General features: G+C 60.6%; 1 protein-coding gene across 1 annotated transcript in view; it reads right to left on the reverse strand.

The window, feature by feature from the left end:
* Nucleotides 1-836: 836 nt before the first annotated feature.
* Nucleotides 837-25,246, reverse strand: part of LOC133360298 (kielin/chordin-like protein) — a 112,452-nt gene continuing 88,042 nt past the window's right edge. Inside the window, exons 29-56 of the mRNA XM_061578941.1 lie at nt 25,043-25,136; nt 23,996-24,178; nt 23,474-23,645; nt 23,353-23,357; nt 22,904-23,083; nt 22,551-22,636; nt 22,206-22,296; nt 21,121-21,203; nt 20,446-20,637; nt 18,346-18,534; nt 17,015-17,306; nt 15,543-15,625; nt 14,295-14,408; nt 12,081-12,174; nt 11,531-11,716; nt 10,180-10,262; nt 9,432-9,552; nt 8,515-8,597; nt 8,054-8,153; nt 7,421-7,503; nt 6,943-7,045; nt 6,408-6,550; nt 5,646-5,818; nt 5,138-5,249; nt 4,731-4,832; nt 3,711-3,875; nt 2,812-3,160; nt 837-2,313 (exon numbers count right to left, since the gene is read on the reverse strand). Coding sequence (XP_061434925.1) covers nt 2,063-2,313; nt 2,812-3,160; nt 3,711-3,875; nt 4,731-4,832; nt 5,138-5,249; nt 5,646-5,818; nt 6,408-6,550; nt 6,943-7,045; nt 7,421-7,503; nt 8,054-8,153; nt 8,515-8,597; nt 9,432-9,552; nt 10,180-10,262; nt 11,531-11,716; nt 12,081-12,174; nt 14,295-14,408; nt 15,543-15,625; nt 17,015-17,306; nt 18,346-18,534; nt 20,446-20,637; nt 21,121-21,203; nt 22,206-22,296; nt 22,551-22,636; nt 22,904-23,083; nt 23,353-23,357; nt 23,474-23,645; nt 23,996-24,178; nt 25,043-25,136 — 3,912 coding nt within the window. The 3' untranslated portion in view covers nt 837-2,062. The remainder of the gene's footprint in view (nt 2,314-2,811; nt 3,161-3,710; nt 3,876-4,730; nt 4,833-5,137; nt 5,250-5,645; nt 5,819-6,407; nt 6,551-6,942; nt 7,046-7,420; nt 7,504-8,053; nt 8,154-8,514; nt 8,598-9,431; nt 9,553-10,179; nt 10,263-11,530; nt 11,717-12,080; nt 12,175-14,294; nt 14,409-15,542; nt 15,626-17,014; nt 17,307-18,345; nt 18,535-20,445; nt 20,638-21,120; nt 21,204-22,205; nt 22,297-22,550; nt 22,637-22,903; nt 23,084-23,352; nt 23,358-23,473; nt 23,646-23,995; nt 24,179-25,042; nt 25,137-25,246) is intronic.

A 25,246-nucleotide genomic window follows, 5' to 3' on the forward strand; every position in this document is an offset into this window, starting at 1 on the left:
GACAAAGATCCCCCGTGTAGCCTCAACCGACTGCTGGGGCAAGTGCTGTGAGCGAGTAGCAGCAGCAGTGCCTGTGAAGGCTGCCGGCACTGTGGCACACGAGGACGTTCACAGCCCATGGGGGGGGGGGGGGTTGCGGGGGGCCAGTCAACCCCCACCGTGCCCCCCACCCCCCACGATGACTTTAAACTAAACTGGAAGCTACAAATTGGGACATTTTTGCCGGTATCAAAGGTCCCATGTGTGTAGCTGCTCACCCCGAGCTACAAATGCCCTGAGAGTGGCATTGTCCTGGTACCGTTCGTCTTTTGGCGTCGTTCTCTGGCCTGACACTGCTGGCGAGACGAGGCCAAACAGAAGACGATGCCGCATCTGTGATCACGGCATGGCTGTGTGCATGGTCACCGCAAGTAGCCTGTGGTGGTTAACGCTGTGACTTCCTTCCTTGCCAAAAGTTTCTGTTTGGTGTTTGAACGTCTTAACGCCACTCCTGCTGTTTGATTGGCTGAAAGGGTAAAAAACGCCGATTCTTGTTGTTTTTTTCACAAACCAAAAGTATTACATCCCCCAAAGCGCGGGGCCCGGGGCAGTCTCCCCGGATTCGCCGTGACGTCCACACGAGTCCGTCACCTCTCTCTGCCACAGCGGGCGGATGCCTGGTGTGGCAGTGCAGCGTTGGCATCACGATTATTTAATGACTCGTGAAGGAAAACACTGACCGGAGCACGCAAACAGCACACACGTGGTATGCAAATGCATTTAATTGATTAAACAACAAAAATATATATACATTTGCAATTGTAAAAAAAATATATTGTTAAAAACTAGACGTCACACAATTGTGTGTGTATAAAAATGCGATTATATTTTTTTTTATATAAAATACCCTCATGTTAGCACCCATTACACACACACACACACAAGTTTGTGTGCATGTTCAATTGTGGGGCGCGGGAGTTGTTGTCAACGCCACGCTCCATACCCGGCCACCCGGGTTCAACTCCCGCTCATCGCCAGTGCAGATATTTGAACCGGTCCTGAGTCTCCCCGAGGTCGACTCAGCCTTAAATGAGCACCTGGGTGCGGTGTGTAAACATCAGCGCTTTGGGGAGACAAAGGCGGCCGGGCGTGGTGCTGGCCACCCAGCCCCTCGTGTGCCGTGCCGGCCTTCATAGGTGCTCGCTAACAGCACTTGCCCCAAGAGTTTGTTAAGGCTACACGGGGGATCTTTGTCTTTGGATATAGGTTCAATTACATGCAGAGGTATGATGTGAACGCAACAATAAAACATTTTGTCGTCGTAAAAATACATAGACGTGTCTAAAATAGCGACTGGCAAAAGTGAAAGCACAAACGGACGGGCTATATAGCGCGAGTGAACGTGGATGAGAGTTTGTGTGGCTTGTGGGACAGAGGGTGCAGTTTGGCGCTTGGTTCGAGGCGTTCGGAGCACATTCCCTGACAACGGTGAACAAGACGGCGCGCGAGTTCGACTCTGGCCCAGGACGGCGGCCAGAGCTCGCGTCGAGAGTCACGGCGAAGGGTGGAACGCACCAGCGAGGGTCGGGGTCGGCGCTGGCAAGGGGATTGGGTCCAGGGTGGCTCCGTTTTGTTTGTTACCATGGGCGGTGAGCGGAGCGCGCGGCGCATCCAAGCCGCGAGCGCGGCGTCGGCGTCGGCTTCGTGGTTCTCCCGGCACGAGGGCGATCGCGACGGGATGCGCCGCTTGGCATCTCGCGGGCTCGGCGGCACGCGGCAGGTTTCGCAGTCGAGGGCCCCGTGGCTAGAACCCCACCACCTCGAGTTATTTGTAGGCAGACGGGAAGGACGGATGGGACAGGACGGGAAAGACGGATGGACGGGATGGATGAAATGGGATGGGACAGATGGGACAGATGGACAGACGGGATGGATGGAATGGGATGGGACAGATGGGACAGACGGACAGACGGGATGGATGGAATGGGATGGGACAGATGGGACAGATGGACAGACGGGATGGATGGAACGGACGGACGGACAGGACGTGACGCGACGGGCGTAGAGCGAATGCTCCACCGTATCACGCGGCGTCTGCGGCGGCAGTGACGGGCCCCGCGTCGTCGCCGTACACCACCGAGGGGCAAGCCTCGGGCCGCACGCAGGCGCCCAGGTGCTCGACGAGTCCGGCGGGGCACTGGCAGCCCGGCACGCACGGCTGCAGGCACGCGGCCTCCACCACGCCGAGCGGCACGTCGCGGTTGTAGCAGGTGCGCGGGCAGCGCGGGCCGCACTCGTCAAACACGTAGCCACGCTCCGTCGGGCAGGACACGGCTGGCGAGCGCACGGGGAGAGACGGGAAACACACGGGGAGAGACGGGACACACACGGGGTGACGCGCACACGGAGGGCAGACAGGATAGACACACGCTACGTCACGTGGTGAGAGAGGGGGCGGGGGTTAGTAGCTGCTGTTGGAGGACGAGGAGGAGGGAGGGAAGGGTAAGTGGGGGGAGGGGGGAAGAGGAGGGTGGGGGGAAGAGGGAGGGGGAAGGAGGAGGGAGGGGGGACGAGGGAGGGGAGGGGGATGAGGAGAGAGGGGGAGAGGAGGGAAGAGGGAGGGGGAGGAAGGAGGGAGGGGGGAGAAGGAGGGAGGAGGGGGGAGGGTGAGGGAGGGGGGAGGAGGGAGAGGAGGGAGGGGGGAGGAGGTGGGAGGAGGGGGGAGGGCGAGGGAGGGAGGAGGGGGAAGGGTGAGGGAGGGGGGAGGGGAGAGGAGGGAGGGAGTGGGTAGGGGCTGCGTTGCTGGCGAGGTGTGTGTGTGTGTGCACCCACCACACAGCGTGGCGGTGCGCCACTGCACGTGGACCCCGGCGGCGTGGCAGCGAGCGGCATACGCCTCCAGCACGTCGCACAGGCACGTCTCGGGCGACGTCGGCGGCGCTCCGAGCCCGGCGCCGCCGCCCAGCCCGGCGGCGCAGGCGCAGAGGTCGTAGACGCAGGCGGCGTAGAAGGCGGCGGGGGGCACGGCGGCGCGGCACGGGGCGAAGGCGCCGCCCGCCGCCCCCCGCAGGGCCCGGCAGCGCGCGTTGGCCTCGCGGTGGGCACGGTAGCCGGCGCGGCGGCACGGGTCCACGTCGTCCACGTCCTCGCACGGCGGCGCCGGGGAGCTGGGGTCGGTGACCTAGGGGGGGTGGGGGAGGGAGGGAAGAGGGAGGGGGAGGGAGGGAGGGGGAGGGAGGGGGGAGGGAGGGGGAGGGAGGGGGGAGGGATGGGGAGGGAGGGGGGGGGAGGGGGGAGGGAGCGATGGAGGGGGAGGGAAGAGGGAGGGAAGAGGGAGGGGGAGGGAAGAGGGAGGGGGAGGGAGGGAGGGGGAGGGAGGGGGGAGGGAGGGGGGGAGGGGGGAGGGAGGGTGGGGGAGGGGGAGGGAGGGGGAGGGAGGGGGGGGGAGGGGGGAGCGATGGAGGGGGAGAGAAGAGGGAGGGGGAGGGAGGGAGGGGGAGGGAAGGGGGAGGGAGGGGGGAGGGAGGGAGGGTAGAGAAGAAGGGGGGGGGGAATGGGAGGGAGGTGGAAGTGGCCATTATGAACGAACCCAACACCACGGCTCTCACCGGCACTGTCTCGGTCACCAGCACAGCCATCGCGAATCTCGCAAGAGAGGCCCCCCCCCTCCGCCCCCCCTTCAACCCCCCTCCATCCCCTCCCTCCGCCCCCCCTCCGCCCCCCCTCCGCACCTTCCAGCTGTTGCCGAAGTGTGCGTGCGAAGACGCGATGGCGTTGCTGGGCAGCCTCGTGTCGTCCTGCGCGATGCCGTTGAAGTTCCCGCACAGGCCGCAGGTGCGCTCCTTGTAGGAGCCGGGCACGCTCACCTCCAGGTGGCTCTTGCCGTTCCACAGCACCTGCGCGGAGACAAAACAACCGGGCCACCGTGCCAGGCTGGGTGCGGGAGCGCGGCGAAAGTGACGGGGGCCGAACCGCGAGAGACATCGGCCGGCGGCAGTGTGGCACCCCACACACGGATTATTGTTGTTGGTGTTGTTGTTGTTGTTGCGGTGGCTAGGAAATGTTGACTACCTCGCCTGGTACACAGGAGGTCGTGGGTTCGATCCCGACCCTGACGCCTGCCGCTGTATATTTGGAGTCTGCGTGTCTCTCTCATCATCATCATCACGGTGGCTAGGAGATGTTGACTACCTCGCCTGGTGTACAGGAGGTCGTGGGTTCAATCCCGACCCTGACGCCTGCTGTATATTTGGAGTTTGCGTGTCTCTCTCATCATCATCATCACGGTGGCTAGGAGATGTTAACTATCTCGCCTGGTGTGCAGGAAGTCGTGTGTTCGACCCAGATCCTATCGCTGCTGTATATTTGGAGTCTGCGTGTCTCTCTCTCATCATCATCATCACGGTGGCTAGGAGATGTTGACTACCTCGCCTGGTATGCAGGAGGTCGTGGGTTCTATCCCGACCCTGACGCCTGCCGCTGTATATTTGGAGTTTGTGGTGTTTCTCTCTCCCCGTGGTCGCGTGGATTTTTCTCTGGGTCCTCCGGTTTTTCCCTCCACATTTAGAGTCAATGTCCATGCTTCTCGGGCCAACTGAGCGCTGAACGAAACGGCGCTGTCTGTCGTAAACGCCAACGATTGTTCACCAACGGCCGGTTCCTCACGGTGCCCTCTTCAGCTCACCGCCCGCTGGGGGGGCCGGTGGGGGGGGCCGTGTTCTTGGCATAACTTCACCGGCGTGGCGACGCACCTTGAGGCCGATGTTGGTGTTGAGAAGGATGTGATTCGCTTTCCTCTCCACGTACAGGTGCGGCTCCTTCAGGTACGGCAGTGTCACGGTCTCGCCTTTCACCTGCGCACGCACGCACGCACAGGCGAAGGTCCCCCGTGTAGCCTTAACGGAGCGTCGGGGCAAGTGCTGTTACGAAGGCCGGCATCGTGGCACGCGAGAGGGTGGGTGGCCAGCACCACACCCGGCCGCCTTTGTCTCCCCAGTGGCGACGTTCACTACAACACCGTGGTGTCGGTGGTCGTGAGCAGGAACAAAACTCGTAGCACACACACAGCTACACACAGATGCATATACTGGGTCACACACACACACAGGAGGAGAAGGGCGAGTGAGCGGCAGGGAGGGAGGGAGGGAGGCGCTCTCACCTTGACCTCCCAGTCCTGCAGCAGCCACACGTGTGCATCCCCGACACGCACCAGCACGTCACGTGTCCACGACACGCCCTGCAGGCCGCGGTTGTCGTTCGTCACCTGGATCCTGCGAGTTGCACACGCGCGTCGCTCCGTCACGACGCGTCCACTGTCTCTCTCGCCTACTTGCTCTCTCGCCCACTCTCTCACCCGCCCACTCTCTCGCTCACTCTCTCGCCCACCCGCCTGCTCAACCGTCCGCTGTCTCTCTCACCCATCCGCTGTCTCTCTCGCCCGCCCGCTCTCTCGCCCACTCGCCCACCCACCCGTTCTCTCGCCCACTCTCTTGCCAGCCTGCTCTCTCGCCCACTCACTCGCCCACCCGCTCGCTCTCTTGCCCACCCGCCTGCTCAACCGTCTGCTGTCTCTCTCGCCCGCCCGCTCGCCCGCTCAACCCGCTCGCGCCGCGGCAGCGAGGCGTCGCGGTGCTCACGACGGATCCTGAACGCGTCGCGGCGCTCACGTGAAGTCACGCGCGGTGCAGTCCTGCGCCAGCGTGTAGCTGCAGGAGCCCTGGAAGTGCACCGTGGCGCCGTCGAAGGTGCGGTAGTGCGGGTCGCCAAACACGACGCACGTGGCCGGGCGGGGCAGGCAGCGGGGGCAGCACGCGCCGCCCGTCAGCGTCGGGATCTCGTCCTGCGCCGTCGCACCGGTCGGGGTCACGTGTGCCACTGTGTGTGTGCTGTGTTTGTGTGTACTGTGTGTACTGCCTGTGTACTGTGTGTGTACTGTGTATGTGTGTACTGTGTGTGTACTGTGTATGTGTGTACTGTGTGTGTACTGTGTGTGTGCTGTGTATATGTGTACTGTGTGTGTGTACTGTGTGTGTGTACTGTGTGTGTGCTGTGTGTGTGCTGTGTATGTGTGTACTGTGTGTAGTGCCTGTGTACTGTGTATGTCTGTACTGTGTGTACTGCCTGTGTACTGTGTGTGTACTGTGTATGTGTGTATGTGTGTACACTTTGTGTGCTGTGTATATGTGTACTGTGTGTGTGTACTGTGTGTGTGTTTTGTGTGTGTGCTGTGTGTGTGCTGTGTGTGTCCTGTGTGTGTCCTGTGTGTACTGTGTGTGTGTACTGCGTGTGTGTGCACTGTGTGTGTACTGTGTGTGTACGGTGTGTGTGCTGTGTATGTGTGTACTGTGTGTGTATGGTGTGTGTGCTGTGTGTGTGTGCTGCGTGTGTACTGCGGCTGCCCCCGCGCGCGCTGCTGTTGGGGTACTCACGTTGGGGCAGTGCGGCGGGGCGCAGCGCTCCGTGCTGCAGTGCACGTTGCCTCCCACGCAGGTGCAGCGCGTGCACTCGTCCACGGCCCAGCGCGCCCCGGGGCCCAGCTCACGGCCCGCGTACACGCACGGCACGCGCCGCTCTGCACGCTCGCCAGCGAGATAACTCACCCATTCACTCACCCGCTCGCGAGTGAGATCGCTCATTTACCCTCTCGCTCATCGACGACGTCATTCTTTCACTGCCTCGCTCACCTGCTCGCTTTATCGGTTGGGGTCATAGTTCAACTCGCTTAACCCATTGAAAATTCACTCACACGCTCAATCGCCTGCTTTTCTCGCTAACTCACCACTCAGTCACCCACCCACTCACTCACCACTCACTCACCCACTCACTCAGCCACTCAGTCACCCACCCACTCACTCACCACTCACTCACCCACTCACTCAGCCACTCAGCCACTCAACACTCACCACTCACTCACTCAGCCACTCAACACTCACCACTCACTCACTCAGCCACTCCCACGCTCACCTCGGCATTCGGGGCAGCACACCCCAGGAAGAATTTCGAGCTCCATTCCCATCCCACAATGCACCGGGGCACATTCTTCGATGGTGCATTCTACGTGTCCAAGCTAACACAAAAGACAAAGACACAGACAGTTGAGGCAAATGCTGTTAGCGAGCACCTATGAAGGTCGGCACGGTACACGAGAGGCTGGGTGGCCAGCACCACGCCCGGCTGCCTGTGTCTCCCCAGTGGCGATGTTTACTACACCGCACCAGGTACTCATTTGAGGCTGAGTCGATCTAGGGAAAACCCAGGACCGGTTCGGATAATCGTCACTGCTTTTGGTAGCCGTGAGCGGAAATCGAACTCTGGTCGCTGAGCTCAATTCAACGTTTGCCCAGCAAAAATAAATATTCTGATTCTGATATCGCAATGAATGAAAATAATCAAATATTTGAAACGGAGGGGTGAGTGAGTGAGCGAGCGAGCGAGCGGCTACCGAGCAGATGCAGGTGATGCAGCTGTTTGCTCCGTCGAGGAAAGTCCCTCCGTCGGGTACGCGTCGATCCTCGATCACGCAATCTGCGTCGAGAGACAAAGATCCCCCGTGTAGCCTTCGCAGACTGCTGGGGACAAGTGCTGTTCGCGAGTGGAACCCCACACACACCATAGACCCCATACACCCCACACACACCCCACACACACCCCACACACACCCCACACACCCCACACACACCCCACATACCCCACACACACCCCACACACCACACACACCACACACCCCATAACACCCAATACACCCCATACACACCCCATACACACCCCATACACACCCCATACACACCCCATATACACCCCACACACACCCCACACACCCCACACACACCCCACACACCCAAAACCCCACACCCCATACACTCCACACACCCCACACACCACACACCCCATAACACCCAATACACCCCATACACCCCATACACACCCCATACACACCCCATACACACCCCACACCCCCCACACACCCCATGCACACCCCCCACACACCCATGCACACCCCACACACACCCCATACACCCCACACACACCATACACTCCCTACACCCCCCACACCCCCCACACACCCCACGCACACCTTCGCAGATGGGGCAGCACGATTCAGGCGGGGTGAACTGCTCCACCAGGGGGCAGCTCAGGGTGGGGCACAGCTGACGAACGCACACCCACGTGATCTCCTGCAAAGACAAAGATCCCCCCCACCCGTATAGCCTTCACAGACTGTTGGGGCAAGTGCAGGCACCCACGCACACCCCACATAGGGCAGCACCAGGTCTGGCCGCATCGCCGGGTCTGGCCGCATCACTGTGCGTGTGTGTGTTTACACTGCGTGTGTGTGTACACTGTGTGTAAACACACAATGTACACGCATGCACACAGTGTACACACAATGTACACACACACACAGTGTACACACACACACAGTGTACACACACACACACAATTTACACACACACACAGTGTACACACAGTGTCCACACGTAGCGGCGGAGCTGTCATACTGGACGTGGTGTGCCGTGTGCGGGCAGTCAGACCCACCTGGCACTCGCACATGTAGCAGGGGTCCTCGCTGGCGTACACCTGGCGCCCGCTCACCGACAACGAGCAGTTGCCCAGAGCCGCTGCCATCCAAAGACAAAGATCCACCCCCCCGATTATAGCCTTCACCGCGCTGTTGGGGCAAGTGCTGTTCAGCGAGTGGCGCCTATGAAGGCCGGCACGGCACACGAGGGGGGCTTGGTGGCAGAGGTCACAAACGGGTTTTGATTCCTTACCCGTACCCGGCCGCACCAGGGTCGCAAACGGGTACCCGTACCCGGCCGTACCCGTACCCTACCCGTACCCGGCTGTACCCGTACCCGGCCGGGTACGGGTATCGGGTACCCGGTTACGACCTCTGCTTGGTGGCCAGCACCACGCCGGCCGCCTTCGTCTCCCCGGTGGCAATGATTTAACGCACCACGCCAGGTAACGCATTTGAGGCTGAGTCGACTTAGGGGAGGAGGCCCAGGACCGGTTCAAATTAATCGTCGCCGGTGTTGGCCGTGAGCGGGAATCGAACTCGGGTCGCCGGGTTCGTAGCGCAGGGCATCACGCACAACAGATAAAGGTCCCCCGTGTAGCCTTAACGGACTGTTGGCACATGATGGGGTGGTGATGTTGCCGTCACCACACCAACCGTCCGTCCACCTTTGTCTTGCCAGCGGCGACGCCTGCACACTGCACCAGGTGCTCATTTGAGGCTGAGTCGACCTAGGGGGAGGGCCCAAAACCGGTTCAGATGTTACCCCAGCGACGATGGGCCGTGAGCGGGAATCGAACTCGGGTCGCCGGGTTCGTAGCGCGGCGCGCTGACCGTTGCACTACCGCTCCCCACGTACGCACGCACGTACGCACGTACGCACACACTCATGTACGTATGCACGTACGTACCTACGCACGCACGCACACACAACCTGTGCAGGTGGGGCAGCAGCTGCCCGGGGGGGGAGGCTGCACGCTGGCGTGGGGGCAGTCGACGAGGCTCGGGCACATCCTGCGCTCACAGTGCAGCACGTGCTCGCCGCTCGACAGCTCCTGCGCACACACAGAGTGTACACACACACGTGTACACACACACAGTGTACACACAGAGTGTACACACACACACGTGTACACACACACAGAGTACACACACACACAGTGTACACACACACAGTGTACACACACACAGACGTGTACACACACACAACGTGTACACACACACAGCGCACACACACACACAACGTGTACACACACACAGTGTACACACACACAGTGTACACACACAGTGTGTACACACACAGTACACACACAGTGTACACACACAGTGTACACACACACACACAGCGCACACACACAGTGTACACACACACACACGTGTACACACACAGTGTACACACACACACACACAGCGCACACACACACGTGTACACACACACAGTGTACACACACACAGTGTACACACACAGAGTGTACACACACACGTGTACACACACACAGTGTACACACACACACAATGTACACACACAGTGTACACACACGCAGCGCACACACACAGTGTACACACACACACAGTGTACACACACACACGCAGCGCACACACACAGTGTACACACACACACAGTGTACACACACACACAGTGTACACACACACAGTGTACACACACACAGTGTCCACGCTACCTCGCAGAAGCAGATCTCACAGGGGTCATGTGACGGCTGGAACGAGTGTCCTGGCTTGTGGGTGACACCGCCGTGTACACAGCCTGCACACACACACACACACAGTGTACACACACACACAGTGTACACACACACGCACGCAGTGTACACACGCACACATGCAGTGTACACACACACACATGCAGTGTACACACACACACATGCAGTGTACACACACACATGCAGTGTACACACACAGTGAACACACACACACAGTGTACACACACAGTGTACACACACAGTGAACACACACATGCAGTGTACACACACACACACACAGTGAACGCACACACACAGTGTACACACACAGTGTACACACACACAGTGTACACAGCCTGCACACACAGTGTACACACACACAGTGTATACACACACAGTGAACACACACAGTGTACACACACACGCAGTGTACACACACACACGCAGTGTACACACACACAGGGCACCCATACACAGTGTGCACGCACGCAGCGCACGTGAGAGACCTGCGTCAGTGTGTGTGTACGCACGTCGGCCCGTATTGACATACGCGTGTGTGCAATACAGCTGCGTCCGCGTGCCTGTATCTGCGTGTGTACGTGTATCTGCGTGTGTGCGTGTATCTGCGTGTGTACGTGTATCTGCGTGCGTGCGTGTATCTGCGTGCATGTATCTGTGTGCGTGTATCTGTGTGCGTGTATCTGCGTGTGTGCGTGTATCTGCGTGTGTGCCTGTATCTGCGTGCGTGTATCTGCGTGTGTGCGTGTATCTGCGTGTGTACGTGTATCTGCGTGCGTGCGTGTATCTGCGTGCGTGCGTGTATCTGCGTGCGTGTATCTGTGTGCGTGTATCTGTGTGCGTGTATCTGCGTGCATGTATCTGCATGTGTGCGTGTATCTGTGTGCGTGTATCTGCGTGCATGTATCTGCGTGTGTGCGTGTATCTGCGTGTGTGCGTGTATCTGCGTGCGTGTATCTGCGTGTGTGCGTATATCTGCATGTGTGCGTGTATCTGCGTGTGTGCGTGTATCTGCGTGCGTGTATCTGCGTGTGTGCGTGTATCTGTGTGTGTGCGTGTATCTGCGTGTGTGCGTGTATCTGCGTGTGTGCGTGTATCTGCGTGCGTGTATCTGCGTGTGTACGTGTGTGCGTGTATCTGCGTGCGTGCATCTGCGTGCGTGCATCTGCGTGCGTGTATCTGCATGCGTGCGTGTATCTGCGTGTGTGTATCTGCGTGTGTGTATCTGCGCGCGTGTATCTGTGTGCGTGTATCTGCGTGCGTGCGTGTATCTGCGTGTGTGTATCTGCGTGTGTGTATCTGCGCGCGTGCCCACCTGAGCACCGCGGGCAGCACCGCCCGTCGCCGGGGTCGGAGGTCGGCGGCGCGCAGGGCGACACGGCGAGGCAGAGCGGCGCGGAGCAGGTGACGACGCCGGAGTGGCAGGCGCAGGCGAGGCACGGCCGCGCCGCGGGCACCCACGCGGAGCCCTCCTCGTGCACCCGCCCCTCGTACACGCAGCCTGCACACACACAGGCAAAGGTGTCCCCCAACCACCCCGGTGAGGCCTTCAGCGGGGGGCCGCCGTCGCGGCGAGCGCTGTTGGCAAGCGGCAGAGGTCGCAACCGGGTACCCGATACCCGTACCCTACCCGATACCCGGCTATCCGTACCCGGCCGGGTACCCGGGTAGGGTACGGGTATCGGGTACCCGGTTGCGACCTCTGGTTAGCGAGCGAGTGCGTGAACCGTTGAGCAAGAGGGCGAGCGGTCTGAGCGGGTGCACGGATGCGTGGCTGAGTGAGCGAGTGAACCAGGAGGTGAGCTGGCGAGCGACTGGTGGTGAGTGAGCGAGCGAGCAGCTGGGCAGTGAGTGAGTGGACGCACCTTGGCACTGTGGGCAGCATTCCCCCGGGACCGTGAACTGATGGACGCAGCGAAGAGGAGGACACGGATTGGCTGTGCAGTGCACACTCCCTGCCTGTACACACACACACACAAGATAAAGATGTCCTGTGTAGCCTCCAACAGACTGTCAGGGCAAGTGTTGTTAGTGAGCAGCACCTACGAAGGCTGGCACGGCGCACGAGGGGGTGGGTTGCTACTATCAGTGTGGCGTGTCTCTCTCATCATCATCATCACGGTGGCTAGGAGATGTTAACTACCTCGCCTGGTTTACAGAAGGATGTGGGTTCGATCCTGACCCCTGCTGCTGTATATTTGGAGTTTGCGTGTCTCTCTCATCATCATCATGGTGCCTAGGAGATGTTAACTACCTCGCCTGGTGTACAGGAGGCCATGGGTTCAATCCCAACAATGACGCCTGCTGTATAGTTGGAGTTTGCGTCTCTCATCGTCATGAGGGTGGCTAGGAAATGTTAACTGCCTCGCCTGGTATACAGGAGGTCAGGGGTTCAATCCCGACCATGACACCTGTTGTATATTTGGAGTTTGCATGTTCTCCCTGTGGTCGCGTGGATTTTTCTCCGGGACCTCTGGTTTCCCCCTCCACATTTAGAATCAACATTTCCACGCGATAAGCCACTTCGTTGGGCTATCATTTGTGGCTTCTGAAAAAGAGCTGCACATCTCATAGTTTTAATGCCCGGCCGCCTTTGTCTCCCTCGTGACAATGTTTACACGACGCACGAGGTAGTCAACCTACGCGAGGCCCCGGAATGTTGAATCAAACGCAGTCAACGACAACGCAGCGAGTTGGCACAGTGGGCAGTGCAGGGGGTGGTGCATCTGCCAGCCAACTCAGTCAACCCATGGCACCTGCTGGGTCTGTCCCGTGACCGCCTCCTGCACCTAGCCTGGCACAGCAGTCAACCCATGGCACTTGCTGAATCTGTCCCGTGACCTCCTCCTGCACCTAGCCTAGCACAGCAGTCAACCCATGGCACCTGCTGGGTCTGTCCCGTGACCTCCTCCTGCACCTAGCCTGGCACAGCAGTCAACCCATGGCACTTGCTGGGTCTGTCCCGTGACCTCCTCCTGCACCTAGCCTGGCACAGCAGTCAACCCATGGCACCTGCTGGGTCTGTCCCGTGACCTCCTCCTGCACCTAGCCTGGCACAGCAGTCAACCCATGGCACCTGCTGGGTCTGTCCCGTGACCTCCTCCTGCACCTAGCCTGGCACAGCAGTCAACCCACGGCACCTGCTGGGTCTGTCCCGTGACCTCCTGCCAACAGCGAGCCTTCCACACTTCACGTGGCCTAAGAGTGCACCTAGCCTGGCATAAGTGCCCTGGTGACGTCACTGCCACTTAGGGGCAATTGGCGGCTGTTGTTGTATTGCTAAGCGGGCATGTGTGTTTGTGTGTGTGTGGATTTACGTGTGTGTGTGTGAATTTACGTGTGCGTGTGTGGATTTACGTGTGTGGGTGTGTGTGTGGATTTACGTGTGTGTGTGTGGGGAGTGGTAATATTAGTGGTCAGCGCACTGCGCTACAAACCGGGCGGACCTGAGTTCGATACCTACTCACTAGCAACAACAGTGGCAAATTAGACTTGAACCGGTCCTGGGCTTCCCCTAGGTCGACTCAGCCTAAAATGAGTACCTGGTGCGATGTGTAAACATCGCCACTAGGGAGACAAAGGCAGCCAGGCGTGGTGTTGGCCACCCACCCCCTCGTGTGCCGTGCCAGCCTTTATAGGTGCTTGCTAACAGCACTTGCCCCTACAGTCTGTTAAGGCTATATGGGGGATCTTTGTCTTTTTTTTGTCTGTGTGTGTGTGTCTGTGTGTGTGTCTGTGTGTGTGTGTGTCTCTGTGTGTGTGTGTCTGTGTGTGTCTGTGTGTGTGTGTTTCTGTGTGTGTCTGTGTGTGTGTGTCTGTGTGTGTGTCTGTGTGTGTGTCTGTGTGTGTGTGTGTCTCTGTGTGTGTGTGTGTCTGTGTGTGTGTCTCTGTGTGTGTCTGTGTGTTTCTATGTGTGTGTGTGTGTCTGTGCGTGTGTGTTTGTGTGTGTGTGTCTGTGTGTGTCTGTGTGTGTGTGTCTGTGTGTGTGTCTGTGTGTGTGTCTGTGTCTGTGTGTGTGTATCTGTGTGTCTGTGTGTGTGTCTGTGTGTGTGTCTGTGTGTGTGTGTCTGTGCGAGTGCCTGGCAGGTGCAGGTGGTGCAGGCGTCTGGCTGGAGGGTTTCTCTGTCCGCGAGCAAGCGGCCTTCGTGCAGACAGCCGCTGCACTCCCCCTGCTCGCACAGCACGTGCCCAGCCTGCACACCACCAACATCAGCATCGTCGTCAGCATCGCCGTCACCACCGTCAACGTCGCCACCACTATCCTCAACATTATCACCATCACCATCATCACCATCAACGTCGCCATCACCATGCTTAACATCATCACCATCACCACCATCAACGTCGCCATCACCATCCTCAACATTATCACCATCATCGCCGTCACCACCATCAACGTCGCCATCACCATCCTCAACATCATCACCATCACCATCATCGCCGTCACCACCATCAACGTCGCCACTACCATCCTCAACATCATCACCACCATCAACGTCGCCATCACCATCCTCAACATTATCACCATCATCGCCGTCACCACCATCAACGTCGCCATCACCATGTTCAACATCACCATCGACACCAACGCTATTCATTTGTCACTGACTAACTTCTGGCTCGCTGGCACGAGACCAGCCGCTTGACACGGCCACATCGTGGTGGCACGCCGGGACGTGGACAACCTTTCTGGTAGACTGCAGCAGATGGCCCATGACTTAGCCACAGCCACGGCCGCAGCGAGACGCAGCGAGAGTAACAGCCACGGGGCGCACACGGTGGCTAGGAGATGTTAACTCCCTCGCCCGGTGTGCAGGAGGTCGTGGGTTCGATCCCGACCCAGACGCCTGCTGTATATTTGGAGTTTGCGTGTCTCTCTCTCATCATCATCATCGCGGTGGCTAGGAGATGTTAACTCCCTCGCCCGGTGTACAGGAGGTCGTGGGTTCTATCCCGTCCCTGTCGCTTGCTGCTGTATAATTGGAGTTTGCGTGTCTCTCTCTCCCCGTGGTCGCGTGGATTTTTTCTCCGGGTGCTGCCTATTCTTCCCTCCACATTTACAATGAACATGGGTTCAGAGTATTGGGCTGCTATAAATATCCACGCGGTGATGAGCCACTTCGTAGTTGAGTTATCATTCGTGATAGCCAGGTCACTCCTCAAAAGGAGCTATTCCACTCAGTGGGGCCTTACCTGCTAAAAATAAAGCATCGATGGATGTGTGCTTTTTAGTTTTTAGTGAGACGTATACTGGGTGCGGGGTGCCGGGAGATCGACCTCTGGTTTTGATCGCACGGTGTCAATGTCCTTCCCTCCCGGCCACTCACCTTACAGACGCAGAGTTCGCACGGGGAACGAGGGTCGGTCCAGATGTCACCTTCGCTCAGCTCCACGCCCATGTGCATGCAGCCTGGGCACAGACACACACAGATAAAGATCACCCGTATCAGCCTCGAACCAGAGGTCGCAAACGGGTTTTGATTCCTTACCCGAACCCGTACCCGGCCGCACCAGGGTCGCAATCGGGTACCCGCACCCTACCCGATACCCGGCTACCCGTACCCTGCCGGGTATCGGGTAGGGTATGGATACCCGATTGCGACCTCTGGGATGAAGCCATGTTACAGGCGCGGGTGGGTTGATTCTAGGAACTTGAATTGTGAGAAGAGACAAGACGTTGAGAAATGAGTGACAAACGGTGACTCACCAGTGACTCACGGCCTACCCGTACCCGGCCGCACCAGGGTCGCAAACGGGTACCCGTACCCGTACCTGGCTGGGTACGGGTAGCCGGGTATTGGGTAGGGTACGGGTATCGGGTACCCGATGGCGACCTCTGCCTCGAACAGAGCGTCTGGGCAAGTGCCAGTACGGCACGCAACGGGGGTGGGGTGGGCAACACCACCTGTGTCTCCCCAGTACTGATGTCTATACACCATACCTGGTACTCATTTATTGAAGGCTACGTTGACTTAAGGGAGGCCCAGGTCCGGTTTAAATATTGTTGTTGGTGGTGGTGAGCGGGAATCGAACTTGGGTGGCTGGGTGCGTGGCGCAGCGAGCGAACCGCTACACTGCCGCTCCCCTCGGCACACACAACGAGACGCAGACGCAGAGAGACAAGGAGGCACACGGCAGGTGTGTGTGTGTGCGCGTGTGTGTGCGTGTGTGTGTGCGTGTGTGTGTGCGTGTGCGCGTGTGTGTGCGTGTGTGTGTGCGCGTGTGTGTGCGTGTGTGTGTGCGTGTGCGCGTGTGTGTGTGCGCGCGTGCGCGTGTGTGTCTTTGTGTGCGGGTGTGTGTGCGAGTGTGTCTTTGTGTGTGTGTGCGCGTCTGTGCGAGTGTGTGTGTGCGCGTGTGTGCAGGTGTGTGTGTGCGGGTGCGTGCGAGTGTGCGGGGGTGCGTATGTGTGCGCTAGTTTTGTGGGTGTTTGCGAGTTCGTGCGGGCGTGTGGGTGTGTGCCGGTGTGTGTGGGTGTGTGGGTGTGTGCGAGTGTGTGCGTATGTGTGCGCGTGTTTGTGCAGGTGTGAGCGAGTGTGTGCAGGCGTGAGCGAGTGTGTGCGTGCGTATGTGTGCGGTCATGTGGGTGTGTGTGGGTGTGTGCGAGTGTGTGCGTACGTGTGCGCGTGTTTGTGCGGGTGTGAGCGAGTGCGTGCGTATGTGTGCGGTCGTGTGGGTGTGTGTGGATGTGTGCGGCCGTGCGGGTGTGTGCGAGTGCGTGTGGGTGCGTACGAGTGCGTGCGGGTGTGTGCGGGCGTGTGTGGGTGTGTGTGTGGGCGTGTGTGGATGCGTGCGCGTGCACCTTCGCACACGGGGCAGCACTGCCCCTCGGGCACGCGGGGCCGGAGGCAGGCGGCGCCCTCGCGGGGGCAGGCGAGGGGCGTGCACAGCACGCTGCCCGCCAGGCACACGCAGCGCTGGCAGGGCGCGAGCTCCGACCGCGGCGCCGCCTGCCCCTCGGCCAGCTCGACGCCCTCTTCGTGGAGGCAGCCGCCGGCGCACGAGGGGCAGCAGGAGGCCGGGGGCCGCGCGGGCAGCGGGTGGGAGCAGCGCGGGCGGGGGCAGCGGCGCGGGGAGCAGGAGAGGTCGCCGTTCTGCGGGCGCCGGCGGCGAGACGGCGGCGGGGGATGACGCACGCGGAGACACGCGGGGACACGCGGAGACACACAGGGACATACGCAGAGACACGCGGGGACACACAGGGACATACGGGGATGATACAAGTGGAGATACATAGGGACACGCGTGGGACACACGGGGACACGCGGGGGACACGCTTGGGACACACGGGCACACGCGGAGACACGCGGGGACACGCGGAGACACGCGGGGACACGCGGGGACACACGTGGAGATACATAGGGACACGCGTGGGACACACGGGGACACGTGTGGGACACGCGTGGGACACACGGGGACACGCGTGGGACACGCGTGGGACACACGGGGACACGGCGACAGTGGTTTGGGATAATGGCAGCTCCCCGTTCTGCATAGACGTGGTTTTCTGAGAGACAGGGAGACACGGTGGGATATCGTGATGTTGAGAGGGGGACACGCATGCAGGGAGACACGCAGGGAGAGAGACACGCAGGGAGAGACACGCAGGGAGAGAGACACGCAGGGAGAGAGACACGTGGAGAGAGACACACAGGGAGAGAGACACAGAGAGAGAGGGACACGCAGGTAGAGAGACACAGGGAGAGACACAGGGAGAGAGACACGCAGGGAGAGAGACACACAGGGAGAGAGACACACAGGGAGAGAGACACGCAGGGAGAGAGACACAGGGAGAGAGACACGCAGGGAGAGAGACACGCAGGGAGAGAGACACAGGGAGAGAGACACACAGGGAGAGAGACACGCAGGGAGAGACACGCAGGGAGAGAGACACACAGGGAGAGAGACACGCAGGGAGAGAGACACAGAGAGAGAGAGAGACACGCAGGGAGAGAGACACACAGAGAGAGACACGCAGAGCGAGAGACACAGGGAGAGGCACAGGGAGAGAGACACAGAGAGAGAGAGAGACACGCAGGGAGAGAGACACAGGGAGAGACACACGGGGAGAGAGACACACGAGGAGAGAAAGAGACACGGGGGTGTGCGTGACAAGACGGCGGCATTTGTCACCCTGCAGGTGCAGGAGTGGCACGGCCGGCGGGGGTCGTCGTAGCGGCGTCCGTGGGGGACGCGCGGCCCTCCCCCCTCGACGCGGCACCCCCCCGAGCACACGGGGCAACACGCGGGGGGCACGGGGGGCTCCGGGTCGGCGCAGCTGAGCGGGGGGCACGCGGGCGGCTCGCACGTCACACGTCCCGACTGCTCGCGCGCACACAAAGACAAAGGTCGCCCCCCCCCCCGTGTAGCGTTTAACGGGCTGTTGGGGCGAGTGCTGCGAGCGAGTAGCACCCATCCGCACGTATGCAGTGACACAGCGCCGACTGTTGGCCAGCAGCAGCAACTGCAGGTGGGCACTTAGCGCACACGCCGCTGAGCATACACGCGGTGTGTGTGTGTGTGTGCCGGCACACACACACATACACACGGTGTGTGTGTGTGTGCCGGCACACACACATACACGCGTTGTGTGTGTATGTGCCGGCACACACACATACACGCGTTGTGTGTGTGTGTGTGTACCGGCACACACACATACACGCGGTGTGTGTGTATGTGTGTGTGTCGGCAGGGCGGAGGAACCGGGGCAAGGGTCACGGTAGACCTCGTGGGGAGGCTCCTGGAATCCTCTGGAGGGTTCGAGAAGGGAGGCGGGGCCAGGGGCGTGGCCAGGCCATGGCCAGGGCGTGGTCAGGGGTGGAGCCAATTCACGCCGAGGAGAATAAAAGCAGCGGGGAGCGAGGGCTCCGGGCTGCCGGTTCTGGGAGTGGGCTCGTGTAGAATAAACTCCTACTATTAGCGTCTCTGAAGTGACTCACGACACATACAAAGACATACAAAGACTAAGATTCCCCGTGTAGCCTTAAGAGATCGTTGGGGCAAGTGCTGTTAGCGAGTAGCAGTACCCATGAAGGCCGGCATGGCACACGAGGGTGTGGGTGGGTAGCCAGCACCACGCCCGGCCGCCTTTGTCTCCCCAGTGGTGATGATTTTACACACCACGCACCAGGTACTCACTTGAGGCCGCGTCGACCTAGGGGAGGAGGTCCAGGACCGGTTCAGATAATCGTCACCGGCGTTGGTGTCCGTGAGCGGGAATGGAACTCGGGTCTCCGGGTTTGTAGCGCAGCGTAGCGTTAACCGCTACACTACCATGCGTATGGATAGTTGAGTATGTGGGCGAGTGTGTGGGTGTTGGGTATGTGGGCGAGTGTATGGGTGTTGGGTATGTGGGTGCGTGTGTGTATGGGCAGTGTGGGGAGCAGTAGTGTGTTGTTTAGCGTGCTACGCTACGAACCCGGCCACCAAAGTTCGATTCCCGTTCATGGCCAAAACCGGTGACAATTATCTGAACCGATCCTGGGCCTCCCCTAGGTTGACTCGGCCTCAAATTAGTACCTGGTGCGGTGCGTACACATTGCCACTAGGGAGACAAAGGCGGCCGGGCGTGGTGTTGGCCACCCACCCCCTCGAATGCCGTGCTGGCCTTCATAGGTGCTCGCTAACAGCACTTGCCCCAACAGTCTGTTAAGTCTATACGGGGGATCTTTGTCTTTGTATGGGTAGTTGGAGTAGGCTTGTAAAGGATGCTACTGGCCAGTTGGAGGCGCCCTCCAACAACAAATGAGGGCAAAGGAGCGACGCTCACAACAACGAGCGGAGCGCCGGGTGGCTAAAATGCAGCGTGTGTGCATGCGTATGTGTGCGTGCGTGTGCATGCGCGTGTGTGTGTGCGTGCATGTGTGCGTGCATCAGCCAGTCATCTCGGTCATCTCGGTCAGTCGACCCGTGGCACCTGGGTCTGCCCCGTGACCTCCTGCCAGCGGGCGTTCGACACTTCACGTGGCCTCAAGGTGCACTTGGCCTGGCACAAGCATCGTGGTGACGTCACCGCCACTTAGTGGCGAATGGCGGTTGTTGTTGTTGTTGTACGTGTGTGTGTGCATGCGTGTGTACGTGTGTGTGCGTGTGTGCGCGTGTGTGTGTGCGTGTGCACGCGTGTGCGTGTGTGCGTGTGCACGCGTGTGCACGCGTGTGCGCGTGCGTGTGTGTGCATGCGTGTGCGTGCGTGTGTGTGTGTGTGTGCGTGTGTGTGTGTGTGTGCGTGCGCACCTGACACAGGCAGGTGGAGCAGGGCTCGCTGGGGTGGGGGAACGCCTCCCCGTCAGCGCACGTACGCCCCCCAAACCGGCAGCCGCCACACTCGGCGCAGCCGCACGCGTCGAGCCCCGGGTGGGGGCAGGGCTCCCCGCCGGCGGGGGGGGCGGAGGGACACACGCGGGGGGAGCAGCGCACGGAGCCTCGCTACGGGACGGGGGGGAGGGAGCGGGAGGGAGCGGGGGGGAGGCGGGGAGAGTGGGGGGGGAGTAGGTGGGGAGAAGCAGGGGGAAGTGGGGGGAAGTAGTGGGGGGCAGAGGGGGGAGCAAGGGGGGCAGAGCGGATCACATGAAGTAAAACGGCTGATAGTTTATTTAGCATCGTCACGCGTTCAGAGCAACTGACCGCTGCTGTAAATGTCCAGGTCTCTTCCAGACAAGAGCCGCACGGCTCAGCGGGCCTCACGAAATAAAACTAAGAGTGCGTGTTGAGAGAAATAGACCGCTACCCACGTCACCCAAAGAGGGCCCCCACCCCCACCCCGGAGTGGCGACCCGGTCGCTTTGGGAGGCGTGGGGTTGGTGGACCACGTCGAGAAGTGCGACGACGATTCCCGCTCGCTGTCAATGTTGAGCCTACACGGTGGCGGGCGGGGGTACCTTTGTCTTTGGCTTTGTACAGGCGTCATACCTTGCAGGTGCAGTCCTGACACTGCGCCTTTGGAGCAGGGAAAGCGTCTCCGCCCGCGTAGTCTCTGCCCTGGAACCGGCAGCCTGGGAGAGACGCGCCGAGACGTGAGGACTCGCAAAGACCCCCTAGGATAGCCTTGACAGACTGTTGGGGCAAGTGCTGTTCGCGAGTGGTGATGGGCGGTGATGGGCGGTGAAGGGCGGTGAAGAGCGGTGATGGGTGATGGGCAATGATGGGTGATGGGCAGTAATGGGCGGTGAAGGGCGGTGATGGGCAATGATGGGTGATGGGCGGTGATGGGTGATGGACGGTGATGGGTGGTGATGGGCGATGATGACGATGGGTGACGATGGGCGGTAATGGGTGGTTGATGGGTGGTGATGGGTGGTGATGGGTGATGATGGGTGGTGATGGGTGGTGATGGGTGGTGATGGGTGGTGATGGGTGGTGATGGATGACGATGGGTGACGATGGGTGGTGATGGATGACGATGGGTGGTGATGGGTGGTGATGGATGATGATGGGTGGTGATGGGTGGTGAATAATGACGACGGGTGACGATGGGTGGTGATGGATGACGACGGGTGACGATGGGTGGTGATGGATGACGATGGGTGACGATGGGCGGTGATGGATGACGATGGGTGACGATGGGTGGTGATGGGTGGTGATGGGTGGTGAATGATGACGATGGGTGACGATGGGTGGTGATGGATGACGATGGGTGACGATGGGCGGTGATGGATGACGATGGGTGACGATGGGTGACGATGGGTGGTGATGGATGACGATGGGTGACGATGGGTGACGATGGGCGATGATGGGTGACGATGGGTGGTGATGGGTGACGATGGGTGACGATGGGTGACGATGGGCGATGATGGGTGACGATGGGTGGTGATGGATGACGATGGGTGACGATGGGTGACGATGGGCGATGATGGGTGACGATGGGTGGTGATGGGTGACGATGGGTGGTGATGGGCGATGATGGGTGACGATGGGTGGTGATGGATGACGACGGGTGACGATGGGTGGTGATGGGTGACGATGGGTGACGATGGGCGGTGGGGTGCGTCTCTTACCATCACACACGGGACACTCGCAGGCCCCCACCGTGGCGTGGCTGCAGGCAACGGCTGGACAGGGCGCACGCGCACACACCACAGAGCCATCCTGCTTGCACGCACACACACACGCACACATACATACACACACACACACACACGGATACACACACACACGCACACACATACATACACACGCACACACACACACGCACACACATACACACACGGATACACGCACACACATACACACACACACATGTAAGCAAGGGATCGAGCCCCCTGTTCACGGTGAGACGATCACTCCCACTCTCCCCCTTCAACCCCCCACGAGCCCCCCTCACCCCCCCCAACCCCCCGTACCGAACACGTGCAGCGAGAACAGGCGTCGTCCGTGGGGTCGGGGAATGAAACTCCGTTCTTGTGCGTCACCCCGTCCACCACGCAGCCTGGGGGAGGGGAAGAGGCGAGAGATGGGGGGGGGGGTCGGGAATCGAACCCGGATCGCCGGGTTCATAGCGCAGCGTGCTAACCGCTACACATCGCTCCCCACTACGTACACACACACACGTACCCGTACACACACACGCACGTACACACACGTACACACACACACACGTACACACACACGTACACACGTACACACACACGTACACACACACGTACACACACGCACACACGCACACACACACGCACGTACCGTCACACGCACGTACCGTCACACACCGGGCAGCACGTGCCGCGCGGCACCGCTGGGTGCGTGCAGCGCGCGGGGTGGGGGCACGGGCGCACGCGGCACGTGACGGCGCCGTCGGAGCAGACGCACACGCGGCACGGCGAGCCCGGCTCCTCAAACTCCTGCCCGTTGAGGTACTCCGAGTCCAGGTAGCCACAGCCTACGTGGGGTGCAGCGAGGGGGCAGGAGAGGGTGCAAGTTAAACCGTGGAGGTACAGCAGAGGTCGCAACCGGGTACCCGATACCCGGCTACCCGTACCCAGCTGGGTACGGGTACCCGTTTGCGACCCTGGTGCGGCCGGGTACGGGTAGGCCGTGAGTCACTGGTGAGTCACCGTTTGTCACTCATTTCGGGTAGGGTACGGGTAGGGAACGGGTACCCGTACCCGGCCGGGTACGGGTACGGGTAAGGAATCAAAACCCGTTTGCCACCTCTGAGGTACAGACAGACAGCAAGACACGGACGCAGGGAGGCACAGAGGGCAGCTTCCCGGCACGAGGAGGCGCGGGGCAGCAAAGGGGAGGCCGTGGGCCGACGCCGGGACCTCACCGTCGCAGGACGGGCAGCAGTGCCCGCGCGCCGGGTGCAGGGCAAGCGTCCGCGGGGCAGCGCAGCGCGTGGCACGTCACGGAGCCCGCCGCGCACACGCACTCGCGGCACGGCTCGCCGGGCTGCTGCCGCCGCTCCCCCTCCACCAGCTCCACGCCGTGCAGGAGGCAGCCTGTGCCGGGCGGCGGGGGGGGGTAGGAGGAGACGGTGAGGGGGGGCTGCTGCTGCTGCTGCGGAGCTGGGTAGCGACGCGGCGGGTCGTGTGGCAGTGAACAGGGACCAACAACCGCCTCTTTTTTCCACTGGCACATCCGAGCCGTGCCAGCGTGGGGGGGAGGGGGCCCTCGCGGCACGGGTGGGTGCCCGTTTGCCGGACCGCGCCAGCCAGACGCAAAGCGTGACACGGAGGTCCTCACGAGACGATTCACCCGCACGCGTTTCTCCCTTTCGCTTTCTCCCTCTCACCCTCTCTCACCCCCCCCCCGCCCCTCCCCCCCTCCCCCCCCCCTCGTGGCCCCTCACCGTCGCAGGAGGGGCAGCAGGCGTGAGCCCGCGGGTGCGAGCACGGCACGGGCGGGCAGGGCCGCCGCATGCACGTCACCGTGCCGTTGGCGCACACGCACGCGCGGCACCGCTCGCTCGGGTCGTAGAACCGCTGCGCGTGGTCGTAGCGCACGCCCAGGTACACGCAGCCCGCGGGGGGCTCTGTGGGGGGGGGGGGCGGTGGGGGGGGGCATGGGTTAGGGGGCACGATCACACGGGTTACAGAGTTCCCTGGGCAGGAAGGGGTGGGGGGAACGTCGCACTTTCTCTCAGAGGTCGGGGTTCAATTTGGTTTTGTTTAAACCAGGTGAGTGCTCTGTGAGGGTTAGAGGGCAGGTCGTGGGTTAGAGGGCAGGGTCAAAGGTTAGAGGGCAAGGTCACTGGTTAGAGGGCAGGGTCAAGGGTTAGAGGGGAGGGTCACGGGTTAGAGGCAGGGTTGGGAGTGGGGTTGGGGGTAGAGGTTAATGAATAAGCACCAAAGACAAAGATCCCCTGTGTAGCCTAGACAAGCTGTTGGGGCAAGTGCTGTTAGCGAGCACCTATGAAGGCCGGCACGGCACACGACGGGGTGGGTCGCCAGTACCACGCCCGGCCGCCTTTGTCTCCCCCGTGGCAATGTTTTTACACACCGCACCAGGTACTAATTAGAGGCTGAGTCGACCTAGGGGAGGCCCATGACCGGTTCAGACAATCGTCACAGGTGTTGGCCGTGAGCGGGAATTGAATTCGGGTAGCCGGGTTCGGAGCGCAATGTAGCGCTAACCGCTGCACCACCGCTCACCTGTGGAGAACACACGCACACACAACGCGCACACGCGCACACAACGCGCACGCGCGCACACAACGCGCACACGCACACACAACGCGCACACGCACACACAACGCGCACACGCACACACAACGCGCACGCGCACACACAACGCGTACGCGCACACACAACGCGCACGCGCACACACAACGCGCACACGCACACACAACGCGCAACACGTACACACAACGCGTACACGCACATACAACGCGCTGCACCTGGACACGTGGGGCAGCAGGCTCCTGGGGGCAGCAGTGGATCGGGGCAGCCCAGCACGGGGCAGCGCTTCTTCGGACACTGCACCTTGCCGTTCTGGGTTAAATACACAACGAGGGAGGATCATCGTCATCATCTTTACCGTCGTCGTCGTCATCAGTCATCGTCATTCTCATCATCATCGTCATCATCTTTACCGTCGTCGT

This window comes from Lethenteron reissneri, chromosome 68 (assembly GCF_015708825.2).
Source record: "Lethenteron reissneri isolate LAM-NWPU_2019-01 chromosome 68, ASM1570882v1, whole genome shotgun sequence".
Lineage (NCBI taxonomy): Eukaryota > Metazoa > Chordata > Hyperoartia > Petromyzontiformes > Petromyzontidae > Lethenteron > Lethenteron reissneri.